A 14,526-nucleotide genomic window follows, 5' to 3' on the forward strand; every position below is an offset into this window, starting at 1 on the left:
CCTTGAGTTTTGCCTCCCTATGAACTCTTCCTTGACAGCTCTTGCCTTCCTGACCAAGCCCTGCTCTGAGTAACATATAGGTCCTCCTCTCCTGGCACATACCATTTTCCACCTTGAATTTCTGTTCAGTGTTCCACAGAGGTTTAAGTTCCCTCACTAGCTTGTAAACTCCCTTTAGGAAGTTTTATTAGTCCTTGGTACGTTTCTGGGTTCTCCATGGCCTGTTACACATTGGATGTGTTATGCTTACTAGATGAATGAGTTCAGCTCTCAGTGGATTTCTTACAAGGAGAAGCACCTCAGGGACAGGAGGAAGAGGACAGGAATTTGTTCTCATAGAACTTAGAATTTAAGATGGACAATCTGTAGTCTTAACCACTGACAGCACTGAATTTCTTGCTGCAAATACTGTTCTTAGTGCATCAGCTATAGGTTTGGTTGCAGGTCAGAGAGAGAATCCCCAGTGGAAAGCCTGACATGAGGGCACTATGGGGCTTCCTAGCCCTGTAAGTCTGATCAGAGGAACCCATACTGGGTTCTAAATGGCCACACACATGGAAGATCCCTGGGAACAGTCAGTCCAAGTGTCATCACAGTAGGATCCCAGTGGTTCCAGAGTCAGTTGTCTAGCAAACCATAGATGGGCCTCCTGGGCCTGCCCTGGTTCAAGCCTGCATCTAAGATCAGCCTCAGTAGCTTCTGTCAAGTTTGTGAAGAGAAAGGATGCCATCTGCATCCTGGCACAGCCAGTGGCGTACTGCCATCATGCTGCATGGCCTCCAAGAGCACGGCAGTCCTTGCTTGGGGCCCATGCTCTGATGGAGGATAAAACAATCCACTTCATCCAAGGAAGAGATTAGAGCCCACTATAACGGCAATACACAACCCCGTTTCAGTTCACTCCATAAAGAGTGTTTTGAGCATCTACTATCAGTCTGACTCTGTAGCCTCTGACACAGGGTTAACTAGTCTTTTATGTGAGAAAGGGTGGTAATAGAAAGTGAATTTTGACTCCTTTGGGAGGAACTATAGAAAATTGGATTCACAGTACAAGCCAGTTCATAGGTATCAGTTGCTGATATGAGAAGGGATGGGAAATATTTCCTTTATGTCATATTCCTCCATTAAAAACTATGTTTGAAAAAAATAAGCATGTCAGCATATTAAGGAGTTAACAAAGCCATTATTGCTCACATACAAAGAATTTGCAGATTATTCCAATGTCACTAGGGTTGATGTACCAGGGATCTTTGCAGTACACTTCTTGGGGAAGCTTCCACTTCAGGAACTGGGCACATATGGTTAGGACTCGCCTGCTCTCCTGTGAAAAGGGTTACGAGAGATCAGCATTTTCAAACATTTTTTAGTTGGGGTTACCTTTCTTCAAATAAAACTGACACTGAAGTCCAATATAAAAAGCTGATAAACTCAGAACCATCCTGGTTGAAGTGAGGGGAGGGGTGGAAAGGAACCAGAGTTCTGCTCTCCTCCTCCAACTTTACCAAACAGTCCCTAAAGAGAACCCATAAAATCTGCAGGGTTCTGGGGAAGAGGTAGAAACCACTGGTGTAAGGCAAAAGCAAGCAAGAGCTATTAAGTGTAATACCCAGACCAGAGATTTGGGCAGGAGTTCCCACTTTCCACCACCCCATGCTCCATAGAGGTAGGGCTCCTATGCCCACCTGCTACTTCTATGTCATTCCCTGTCACTCTATACATGCCCTCCTCACAGTCCTTGTGGAATCTCTAGCTTGGAAGAAACTTTGCAGGGTATTGGTCCTTTCCTGATCCTGATACTTGAGCAAAATTTAGCAAGTGGGCCTCTTCACTACTCATCACTCGCAGAATGCCTCTCATGCACCATTCAACACCTCTGGTGAGTCTCCAAGCAAGTATTTTGTCCCAGGTCCACTAGATTTTGGGGCCATTAAAATTCCTTTGGGGACTGATGGGAATACAAATTAGTTCAGCTACTTTGTTTAGCAATTTGTAAATAGCTAAGTAAAGTTATAGATGCCCAGATATTCCATTTCTGGGTTTATGCCCTCAAGAAACTCTCACACATGTACACATGGGCTCTGTGCTAGGTTGAATATTGAGGTGGAGATACAAAAAGATATAGTATGTCATTCTTACCCACAAAGGGCCATGATTTGCTATACAGAAATAAACAGTAAGATTTTTCACACAATTCACTTAGGCAAAATAATTGAAAGGAAGCCTGTGTCAGAGGAAATGGGGGAGTAAAGATGGCACAAAGCCCTGCCTTCAAAGATATGAACACCTATTTGCAGATTTGGCTCTGGATTTGGACATATTCAGGGCTGAAAGAAGTTGAGAGTAGGCATTACCTCAGCTACTGCATCATTTTCATCCTGGGAATACAGAAGTAGTGGGACCAAGCTGTCCAGAACTTGGCTCTCTACACGCTTCTTATCTGTGTATTTCACAGACTTTACAGAGGCTCCAAAGAGGGTCATGGACAGACGATGAACATCAGGTCTTACCTATGAAGGGAGTGTTCAAAGGGAAGCAACTCACTGAAAGTGTTCATGCTCTATTTACAAGAGCTCGAGGTCAGCTGAAACACCAGTCCTAACATGATGACATTTAGCTGTAGGCAGCTGAGGGTGAGAAACCAAATACAACTAGAGATGGCAACATTTGCTGCTTTGCATGACTTGTTCTTTCACTCCATGAATGAGAAATGGGCCCAGTCCCACCTGAAGTCATCACAGCTTATACCTGCTGCTGGTATCAACCATTCACACAAGCTACTTTGCTGAAATTCAGAATCCCAGCCTTGGCATATTTGACTCTTCCAAGGATGTGGTTCATTGTGCTCCATCCCTCGTCTTTTTGACACATCTTTGGGATTTGGGATGGGGACATATGTACAGTCCACCATCTTGACCCAGTCCTGACTGTTCCTTGGAAGGTAAAGACAATGTCTTTTCTCAAACTCCTTCCCCATCCCATGAAGCAGGGGAGTACCTTGGCAAGTCTCTATGTTTCAGTTTTTTTCATCTGAAAAGCAGTAACACCAGCCCTACTAACATCATGGGTTACGTGGAAGGGTCTTAAGAGAGGAGATCTGAAAGTGCTCTGAACATAAGAATTACTATGTAAAATAGAGTGTATTTTTTACTATCCCAACTTCTATTTGCTGTTATGCTAGCTACGTCCCCCTAGGACAGTCTCTCCTCTCCCCTTGTCTTACATCACCAAATAAGGAGAACGAGGTCCTCATCATGGCAGTCAGGGTGGTGAAATCCATTGTCCTGACGAGCTGCAAGAGTATCTGGATGGTCAACAAAACAACCTTCTCGTCAGTTTCACGTAAGAAGTCTAAGATGCATGGAGACAGGCTCTTGATGTCTTCCCTCTGTGTGCCCAAAGGAAGTATATCAACACTCATCCTGATAGCACTTCATCTGGTACCAAAGTAGGGCTTCCCACCTGTACTCTGTACCTGGTGCTTTTGAATTTGTGGTAGTGCTGGCTAGTCAAGAACACAGGAGAAGCAAAGAGGGCATGATGCCCTCTCTCAGTACTGGCAGGGCTGACATACAGAGAAGGAAGCAGAGCTGCTGTGAGCTGCCTCACAGGACAGGAGTGGGACCAGGTGGGGATAGTCCAGCAACAGGGATTTGGGCTTAATGCAAGAAATTTCTCTCTTAGCAATGAGAGAAAGTGGAATGGCCAGCTGAGGTCACAGAGATTGCCTACCACAGAAGGTATCCAAACAGAGGCTAAAATATGCCTTGCAGGAATTCAAGCAGAAATTAACTGAGTGCCTTTAAGGGTCCTTCCCATTCTAAACTGGGATTCTGCTCTTCTGAAACCCCCAAAAGGAGTCTCAGGGTTTTAAAGTTTAAATCATACATGTTAAAAATTAAATAGAATAACGCAACAAATATTCATGTATCCAATCAACCAGAATGAACTTATGTTGACATTTGCCATTTTTGTTTCAGATCAATCGATCGATCGATCGATCTATGTATCTATCTTTTAAATAAAAGAAAGAGAACTCAAGTGATAAAATTCAGGGGTTAATCTTCTTCTCTTCTGACCTAGTTTTAGTTTCTAGCTGGGCTTGTGGAAAATGAGCTTCAATATGAATGTCAGTGATCTCTGCCTCAGATGATAAGCATCTTGGGAGCAGATACAATGGCCTATCCAATTTACTCCATAGGGCAACATGATGCAATGCATAAAAGGACACCTGAATGTTCCCCAGGTTGTGATGATAATGATGGTACCTCCTATACAAACTGCAGGATTCAAAAATTATGGATACAAGTGACTTGGACTTTTTTATCCTTTTTGATTTCATTAAATGTCTAATAATCGGTAGACACAGAATTCAAATGAACACTACCCTATTCAATGTACAAAGGATGTACTCCTGTTCCCAGGTGACTCCATTTACCTCCTCAGCTGTTATTAGTTTCCTGGGTATATTTCTGGGGTATATTTTATTTGTGACTTAAGAATTATCAGTCCTAAAGATTTCTACATGTTACCAAAAAAATTAAAATTTAAACATTTAAAAAAAGATAGTGGTCCTACCGTCTCCTGGTGTCTGACAAGATAGTGTAGTCCCCTCAGGGCAAGAACTTTAAAAAGCTTATTTCCATGAAGTAGCCAGTCTTTCAAGCGGGCAACAGAGTATATGCTGGGCAGTCTCCTAGCCACTGGACTCTGGAGAAGCTAAAAGAACCCAGAAATCAGCCAAAGAAGGTAACTTTAAGCCTTTTTTCATGAAGGGAGCCACCTTCCCACCAACTTCAAAATACATATTTTTCTTTGAATCCTCTATTATACAGCATATACATTACAAAGTAATGCTTGCACTGTAGGTACATAAGGAACACTGAATAATGAACACATGGACAGGAGAATTTCAATAGGCTTGATTCTGAAATTATTTCTGCCCCATGTCTGAACTGGATCCCAGCCTGTCACTAAGTTGGATAGGGCCTAGGAAGGCAAGTCCTGCTGCTTTATAGGTTTCATGAATCCAGCTTCTAAAAAGTGAGTCTTACCTCCACAAAAAAGCCTGCAGATGTGAGTTTATGTTTATCATTTCCTCGGTTAAGAAGAGGGACCAAAAGGTACATGACCTTATGTGCAAGGAAGTGATTCCTTTCCAGCAATGCACTGCAAAACAGAACACCGACAGAGCAACTCTTAGCAGTGCTCCTATTCAGACAGCACTGCGCCCAGGGCTGGGGGCCTCTGAAGTTTACGCCCAGCTTTAGGTTCAGAGGAGGGTAAGGCAGGGCCAGCACCTCTGAAAAATTTGGCTGGCATGATGGGTATTTGCCCACCCTGTGATGAGAAGGTTATTCAACCTTGGTTGCTGTGACAACTAAAAGGAAAAAAAAACAAACAAAAAAACCCCCAATCCCACCCCACCCCTCCACACACAAAACCTTAGAATAAAGCTGATTGAGAGCACGGCAGGGAACCCTTACTTGGCAAGGAGGGACACTCCCTGAAGATGGCAATCTTTTCCTTCCAGAAGCGCCCATCCTTTATTCTTTTCCATGATGTTGAATTCCTGCCAGCAGAATGTTCTGAGGAGGAGAGTCTTTGTAGCCTGTATGGCAAAGCTAAATCAAACAAAAACAGTACAAGTGAACAGAACCGGTCTCTCCAGCTTAGCAGCACAAAATCACCCTGCTCTCACTGAGAAGGGCCGTGCATCAATTGCTGCTGGACTGTAATTCTCTTCTTTCCAGATTTCCCAAAAGACTCTTACTGCTCTAATAACTTGAAAGGTCCTTTATACAAATTCTAAGCAGAAAGAACTCTAACTAGATTTTGTTTCCCTGGAGTATGGAAAGAAATCTCTGATAAAACAAATGATATAGGATGCTAAACTGATGCTCCCTGCAAAAAAGGGGGAAAAAAAAGAGCTTTATTTAGATACAATTTGTACCCCATAAAATGTACCCCCACTGCTTTGTAAAACTACTTATTGAACTAGTATTCTGGACATAACATCAGAGAGTCTTAAAGCTAGAAGGGTTCTTGGACAACACCTAGCCTGATCTCACTTACAGATAAGGAAATTGAGGAACAGAACAACACAAGGATTTGCCCAAGGTACATAGCTATTTAAGTGAATGAGAATTAGAACTCAGATCTCCTGTCTCTTAGTCAGGTGTTCTTAAATGTTCTGCATTAGAGCACTTCGTCTAAAAGAAAGCCACGTGCCACAGCAACACTAAGAAATTTCTATGGAGATCCTAGTGGGGAACTAAAAACACCTCTCCAAGGAGTGAAGCAGAAATGAGAAACTGTTGACTGTGAATCAGTATGGTTAGGGAGGTGGGTTTAAGGCTGTTTTGCTGGTCTCTGTCTCTGATTTATAAAGAAAGGGCTGGCACGCTATCTCACATTATTTTGCAGAGCATCTGGACCCAGAGAGCCAAGTTGACCTTGGTACCAATAAAACCAAAGACAGCCAATGAGAGCCCAGAATGACTCCTGGGCTCTTCGTCTTAATGTCTCATGAGGGTAACAGACTGAAGCTCTCCCACAGCTGGGGCCACATCTTGGCTCTCCTTGCAGCTGCCACAGTGCCCCAGTGCTAAGAGTTAAGGTCAACGAAATCACAATGGGCAGTACCACAAAGGGGTGACCTCTGAAGACATTTCCTGGTCTGTGTACAGGCCACTTGGGATGGCGACATCAGACATGGTGAGGCCGATGCTGTGGTGAATCTGGATGAGCAGTGTCATGAGAAGCTGCGGAAAGAGTCGGAATGTAGCTTCTCGAAGCCTGTTTCCCACAAACACCTCATAAAGGGCATCTGTCGCCTGTGGAAGAAAAGGAGCAGAACAGCTGCTAGCCCTAATCCTTACTTTCACTTCACTTCTGCTTGTGCCAGAACATGCCTTCTGGTTCTCCCACAGGCAGAACAGGAGTGGTAATCTGCGCAGGGACACGAAAGTGAGGGAGGATAGGAACAGGAGTGAAGTGGTCACTGAAGATTACCAGAGTGAGAGGCGTCCTGAAATCCAGAAGTAAACTATAAGGAAACTATTATTAACATGTTTGACCACACACAAATTTAAAGCCAGGGTGACATTTATCATAAACAAAGGTGGATGACAAATAATCTGAAAAAGTATTTGCATCAATGTGGTATTCTTAATATATAAAATGCCCTTACATATCAGGGAAGAAAAATGAAAAGCTCGCTACTCAAAGTGTGGGCCATACACCAGCATCCCTGGCATCGCTGAAAGATGGTTAGAAATGGAGAACAGCAAGCCCCAACCCAGACCTTCTGCATCAGAATCTGTATTCCAATTAGATCCCTAGATGATCATGGCTTGTGTGCATATTAAAATTGAAAAGCACTGGGGTATGAGACATAAGCTGACAAGTCACAAAAGAAGAAAAAACATAAATGACCAATTAAAAACCATATGCAAATGTTGAACTTCATCAATGATGAAATTATAATTAAAACACTGTTCCTTTTTCACCTATCAGCTAGGCACCAATGCTCAGTGTGGTGAGGGAGTAGGTAAATGGGCGTGCTCAGACACCACTGCAGAAGGGCCGTGTTCTAGACAGCCAGCTGGGAACATCATCAAAAGTTTAAATAAGCCCAGAAATTCCCCTTCAATGGACTTTATCCTAAGAAAATAATTCAGTATGTATAACAAAATTTACGTATGCATGATTAAGTTTGCTACAGCACTGTTTTAATGGCAGAAGTTTGAAGATGGTCAAAATGTTCACTAACAGAAAACAATGAAATAAATAGTTCGGTATCAAGTATTACCTATTTTTAAAAGGTAATTAAAAATTAACTACAACGCAGCCATGAAGAGGAGAACAAAGAGCCCTGTATATTGATATGGAAAGTAGTTCATATATTGTTAAATGAAAACCAGCATGTCATCAAACGCTATGTAGTATGAGCCTATTAATACATAATATAATTTTATAGACTTATGTGATTAAGTGTATACTTTTACCTGCCCTAACTCCTAAAAATGCACTAAAATGACATTACAGGGATTTTTAAAAAGGCATAAACCCACAAGAACAGAGAGAATAACAGAGGAGACAATAGCAGACTAGAGACATCAAAATAAGTTTGAAAGCTAAAAAAAAAAGTATGATAATAATTTAGGCCAGAGAAAGCTGAATCATAAACTGGTAGGGAAGAAAATAAAAAGTAAACATGGATGAGGGGAGGCTGTGCATATAGGGGCAAGGAATATATAGGAACTCTCTGTACTTCCTGCTCAGTTTTGCTGTGAGCCTAAAACTGCTCTAAAAAATAAAGTTTATTTAAAAGGAAAAATATGGGGGAAAAAAGTATAAACACAAAAAGTTTATATATTGTGAACACTTCTAGAAAATTGATTTCAAGGAGACGGTGTAGCCATAAGCAAAGAATGGTTTTTAGACTTTTAGAGGATTGTTTAAAAATATATCCAAAGAATATATAGTGGAGACTATACGTGATCTGTAAAACCTAAAATATTTACTTACCATCTGGTCCTTTACAGGATAAGTTTGACAACCTCTGCTCAAGCAAGACCTTTGGTTTCTATCTTATACTCTTCTGTATTATTTGAAATTCTTTTCACAAGTTTGTATTACTCTTAACTATGATGATACACATTTTTTAAAAGATGAGGGAAGGAATGTTTAAAACAAATTAAACCATACTGATTCCTTCACTCATCCCAGCCCCCTCCACGTCAATCCCTTGGTGGAGACATTATAGATTTATAAAAGATGACAGAAGCAAACTTTGAGAGGAACCAAAGGAACAGTAGCCAGGGAGGGTACTGGGCCAGTCATCCCGGGAGGGGAGCATGCGGGCTGAGGGTGGAGGGCAGAGCTCAGTGGCTTACAGCAACAGCCACGTAGGCCATCTTCTCCTGGGTGGGCACGTTATGGCATTTCTGCAGCTTCCTTAGGAGCCTTCACAGGATCCAGGTTGTGCTGGGCAGCTCCACCTCCAGAGTTCTCCACAACTCGGCCAGATGCCTGGAAATCCCAGAGTGAGAGGGTTCAGGAGAATGGCTTATCCTAGAGCTTACCCCGACCACAAGCTTCCTAGAGTTTGTCTGGAACCCAGTCTATGAGAGGTTTTCCTCTCTGATGCTCAGCTGCTCAGTTCTTCAGGATATCAAGACTTACTATCTGATTTCATAACAGTAACTCCCATGTATATACTTATACTTTCTTTTCATGTATATATCTTTCGGCTAAATCTTTCTTAAGTGTTTTGTAGACATAACGACATTCCCCCTAAATCTCTATCTCCTAAATTATTTTATCTCCTAAAAATAAGGATATTCTTCTATATAACTATGTGGTCATTTCACACCTAAGAAAACTACATTAATTTAATAATCTAGTATAGAGTCTCTATTTAAATCTTCTTAAAATTTTCTTTTATAGCTTTTGTTTTTCTTTCTGGATCCAATCAAGGTCGCATGTTGCATTTGGTTATGTCTCTTTAGTGTCTTTTTATTTAGAACAGTACCCTCAGCACAATTTTTACTTTCATGACATTAACTTTTTTTTAAGCTGGTATGAAGTACTTTATTTTCTAAAGCCAACAAACCAAAAATCAAAACAAGATGTCAAAACAATCTCTAAACCGATCATTGAATTTGAGAGGCAGCATGTTATGCATAGTGGGAACAGTCAGAAAGATCCACACATTTAATTACCTAGTTGACATTTCCACTTGAGTATCTCACTGGCATGTTAAATTCAGCATGTTCAAAACTGAACTCATGGTTACAATCAATAGAATAACTTTTTTGAAGAGCTCAGTCCAACTATTCTGTACAAATGTTCTTCATTCTGGACTTGCTGGATTGTTTCTTTATTCTATGCATTATATTCTGATTTATATTGCAGGCATTTGTCTATATCTTACCTCTTCTATAAGAACATTAGACTTTTGAGGGCAACCACGTTCTACAATACTCAGAGCTGTGTCACACACCCCAATTTATTTCAGAGGCTGTACCAGATTCTGTTACCTGTCATATGGAACTGGATGACACAGAAGGTGGCTGATCACTGTGTCTGTGTACTTGGGCCTGGAAATAAACAAACTCACAGTATTTACGATTTGTCGGCGGACTCTAGGCTGGCTGATTACGGATAGCTGGGCACAGATAACCCCCATAATTTCTGGCACCTGAAGAGGGAAAAGAAATCACTAAGACCCCAATCCTGTCAGCAGTGGTAGTTACTGAGAATATTGTGGCTATTTCTATACGGTCCTGGGGGCAACTTTTAAAGCATAATGTTTATTATTTTTAAAAAGTTTATTATTGAAACTACTTAAAATATACATATATGAATGGATATGCATATAAGAGGATTTGGAAGAACATATATACAAAGATATTAATGTGCCTTTGAGTGATGGGATATTTATTTTTTGCTTATCTATGTTTTCTAATTTTTCCTCAAAGATTATGTATTGGTTTATAATAAGATGGATTAATGAAAGTGTTGCAAGGAAGTTGTGTTTTTACCACTCTGACTCTGAGAATGGAAAAGGAGTCATACCCGCCTTCCTCCTGGAGACGCTTATCATGTTCGGGTAAAGAGAGCAGCAGCCACTGGGCTTTGGTCCATTTCTCTGCTTAGACTGCTCTTCCCACTCACAGACTCACGGCTGCGGCTCTCTGTGGCAATGTCAGCTTCTCAGAGAGGCAGTCCTTAACAGCCTCAGATAAAATGGCCATCATTATCGCCAGTTACCATAAATTGATTTGAGGATGGGCAAGTGATGCAGTTCTGGCCAATAAAATATGGGGGGAAATCTACTCAGGGCTTATAGGAAAGATTTCTCTCTGTGATTAAAGGAAGACAACTTCTCCCTTCTTTGCTGGATCGTATTGTCTTATCTGCTCATAAAGTCTGAAAATGTGGTGACTATATTATGACTATATGAACAAGCCAAGTTGGAAAGATGGAAAAGCCCCTGGTTCTTCGATAACACTGTCAAGTCACTGAACCAACCAATCCTAGAAAACATACTCTACTTCCAGACTTCTTATTATATGAGATGATAAAACCTTTGTTTAAGCTTCTTACAGTTGATTGTTTTTTTACAGCCAAAAACACTCAAATGATACAAGTGCCCATTTCACCATCTTTCAAAATAGTACTGTTCTTTTTGCATCTTTGCTATTTTAACAGATTAGAAAATGGGTTTTCATCATTAAAAGATTACTTTTTATTTTTATCCAAGTGCAACACACACACAATTTAAAAAGTCCAGTGGTATTTCAAGGCTCTCTCTTGCCTATTCCTTAGGTCCACTCTCCAGTGATAACTACTTTTATTCCTTTTACCTCTTCCAGTATGTCCTTTCATATTTCTAGATAGTATAACTATATTGTTAGTTCTCCATGTATCAATTTTAGATATTTAAATAAATTCTCTTGATTTTTCTATGATATTTATTCATAATATGCTAACATGACATACCAGTTTCAAAAGTTTAACTAGAAAAATTCAATCACTTAAAATTTGAAAGCAGAAGTTACTGACAAATAAACATATTTTAGGAAAAAACAAGCAATCAGCAAACTTAATGAAAAATCAGCTAGAAAAGGGATTATCTTCAAAGAAATTAACAGCTGACTTTTCAATAATCATTAGGGTTTAAATCCAGTGTTCTATAAGAAAATATCTACTAATCTAAAATTCTGTACCTACCCTTTAAAAATAAAATTCTCTTGATTTTAAGTTTATTAAGTTGGCCTCCTTCTAGGATCACTGATGGCTTGATTTTTTTAAAAATTTGATACCTCTAACTAACCTGAATGAGGATCTAAATTGTTGGAGTCACCATTCTCATATGTATTAGTTATATTCTCCCAGAAAAACTACACTCTTTTGGAAAATATGGACCATGTCTTAGATTCTTTTAAATTGCCCTCTGTAGTTGCACACACAGTGGTTGTTTATACACACTCGTTGAATGGATGAATGTTCAACATTGACCAAATGGACTAAGGAGGGACCCTGGTCCCCTTCAGCAGTTGTTCTCTGCTGGACAGGAGCCGCAGAAGAGAGCTCATCAGTGGCAGGAGGGGAGGGATCTTTCCAATATTCCAAACCTGGCTCTTTACCTTCTCAAACCGGGACTCCGCACTCTTCACCAACGTTATCAGCAACTCTCCCGCTGACTGCTGGGTGCAGGGATGTTTCAGGTTTTTCAGGCCATCTAGTGTAGTCATTACAAACTGGCAGAGCTCATTTGAATTGAGGAAAACTTCGAAGACCTGAGACGATTTTGGGAAAGTAAACTTTGAAGATATATAATATGACAGAAAGAGCCCTGAACAAGGAATAGATTCTAGGTTAATGATCAGAGAAGCATACAAAGAGGTATAAAGCTGTTTACCTCAATAGTGAAAAACTGGAAGCAACCCAATGTCCCCTGCGAGGGTCTGTGCATGGCCTTTTACAGCTCTGACTTTTAGAAAGAAGCTTGATTACTGAGATCCTCAGAAAGAGTCACATTTTTATACGGATAGGAATTAAGGAAAAGCCCTAATGCTATATAGCTGACAGGGATGCAGGCACAGCTAAAATACCTTGTCTGGAGATCATACAGTAAAAAGATGTGTTATTTTGCTTTTCATTGCATTTAATGGTGTATAAGGTCCTTCACACAATTATGATATGTATAATCTACTGGGCACTTACTTTGTGACAGGCCCTAAGCAACGGTGTTTCTATATAGCATCTCATTTAACTCTTATAATAACTGCATTATCCCAGTTTTTATAGATCCTCATCATACAGATGAGAAAACTGATGTTCAGAAAATTTAAATTACCTCATACTTTTGATCCTATAGTAAGATCTATAAGGTTTTTTTTTTTTTCCATTTCCCCTAACATAGTGCCTGGTACCTAGTAGGTGCTAAAATATTTTGTTGAATATTGAATAAATACATTAATTAAAAAGCATACAGCTTGTTGGGTCAATCATATCCTCTTGTAGGTCCTTTTTGGGACAAAAGTTTACATTTGCAAGAGGCTGGGTAGGGTTAGGACAAGGAGTGTAAGAGTCATGACCACAGCGCCTCGTCTCCAGACTACGGAGTGTTTAGAGAGCAAATTCTCTGGGAAATCTTGTATGTTTAGTTTTATAAGCAATTAGCTAAACTTTTCCTGAAGTGGTTTTACCATTTCACATTCTCATGGACAAATGTATGAGACTTCTGGTTGCTTCCCATCCTCTCCAACATTTCAAGCTGTCTGTCTTTATAATTTTAGCCATTCCGATTACCTGTGCAATTTTGAAGGGACAACTGTAGAACTGTTGAATACTGTAGAGTTCTAGGAGTTCTCGACATTTTTTCATTGCTTCTTTCAAGCTTCGATTTTTCTTGTCGTGAGTGATATCTGAGAAGGAAACGTGAAATATTAATACTTTCTGGCTTCTTTCTTCTTGATTTTGCAAGTCTGGTTGATCTCCAGGTTGAAGTGAATCCCAAGATCTCACACTTCTCTATTTCACTTGAATAAAAATGCCTGGGGCAAGGAGTGTGTGCTAGGCCAATTTGTTTCCCCTCTGTTGTAGGGCAATACAGAGCTTTTATAAAGAGCTGAAGGAAAAAGAAAAGAGCTTTTTGTAAGAGTAGAGCTTTTAAGTGACTTGGGAGTACAACCAAAGCAAGCTAAACCACTCATTACTCCATTGGTGGGGACTTTTGAGGGGTCTCCTTATGAAGCTTAGGTCCCCACAAAAAACTGCACAAGTTTGTACTGAGTTTGATAATTCTGCTATAAGAACTCTTAATGTGTCTGGTTTGGCTGATTACTGAGTCTGCCAAGACTCCCTCACAGTACCTTGTTTTTCTCATGTCTTATTGTGATTCATGTTCGTTGGAAATTTATCTATGGGAAGTCTTTGAGCCCTTGGTTGAGGATACTGTCTCTCTAACCATAAGGGACCTTATGGATCAAGGGAAGGGCCCTTGTTTGTCTTGTTCACCAGTGCATCTCTCGAACAAGAAGTACTTCATAAAATATTTGTTGAATGAACAATCAGCTGTATTTCTGTGGCTATATGTCTGGTAGCCAATGCTTATACTCACAGCTGCCCAGAGGTGAGGCTGCTGCTTTGGGAAGCACAGAGCTTTCTTATCGCCCATATGAGCAAGCCCAGGCAGGGCAACTACTTGGTGGGAACAGAGCAGACAGACTCAAACCCTCCGGGGAAGCTGGCTTAGATACTGTCTGAAGTTCCTTCTGATTGCAGGACGTAGTGGGGAGGCGGGGGCAGGAGCCGTCAATGATTGATTCCTTGACCACAGTGGCCCCCGCTCTGTTTTTCAAATACCCCAAGCTCATACCTGCTGAGTGCCCTGGCTCATGCTATTCCTTCAGCCTAATATGCTCGTCTGACACTCCACCTGGCCAATGTTCTTTATTTTTCAGGTGATCTTCAGAGTGGACTCTTCTGAATCCCATAACTAGATTTGATTCT

General features: G+C 40.7%; 1 protein-coding gene across 1 annotated transcript in view; it reads right to left on the bottom strand.

The window, feature by feature from the left end:
- Window positions 1-14,526, bottom strand: part of MROH8 (maestro heat like repeat family member 8) — a 38,107-nt gene that overhangs the window by 4,016 nt on the left and 19,565 nt on the right. Inside the window, 11 exon segments of the mRNA XM_074347253.1 lie at window positions 1,199-1,321; window positions 2,352-2,507; window positions 3,221-3,385; window positions 4,576-4,716; window positions 5,052-5,166; window positions 5,484-5,621; window positions 6,643-6,833; window positions 8,898-9,033; window positions 10,044-10,204; window positions 12,156-12,308; window positions 13,324-13,439. Of these exon segments, the coding sequence (XP_074203354.1) occupies window positions 1,199-1,321; window positions 2,352-2,507; window positions 3,221-3,385; window positions 4,576-4,716; window positions 5,052-5,166; window positions 5,484-5,621; window positions 6,643-6,833; window positions 8,898-9,033; window positions 10,044-10,204; window positions 12,156-12,308; window positions 13,324-13,439 (1,595 nt within the window).

This window comes from Camelus bactrianus, chromosome 19, assembly GCF_048773025.1.
Source record: "Camelus bactrianus isolate YW-2024 breed Bactrian camel chromosome 19, ASM4877302v1, whole genome shotgun sequence".
NCBI lineage: Eukaryota > Metazoa > Chordata > Mammalia > Artiodactyla > Camelidae > Camelus > Camelus bactrianus.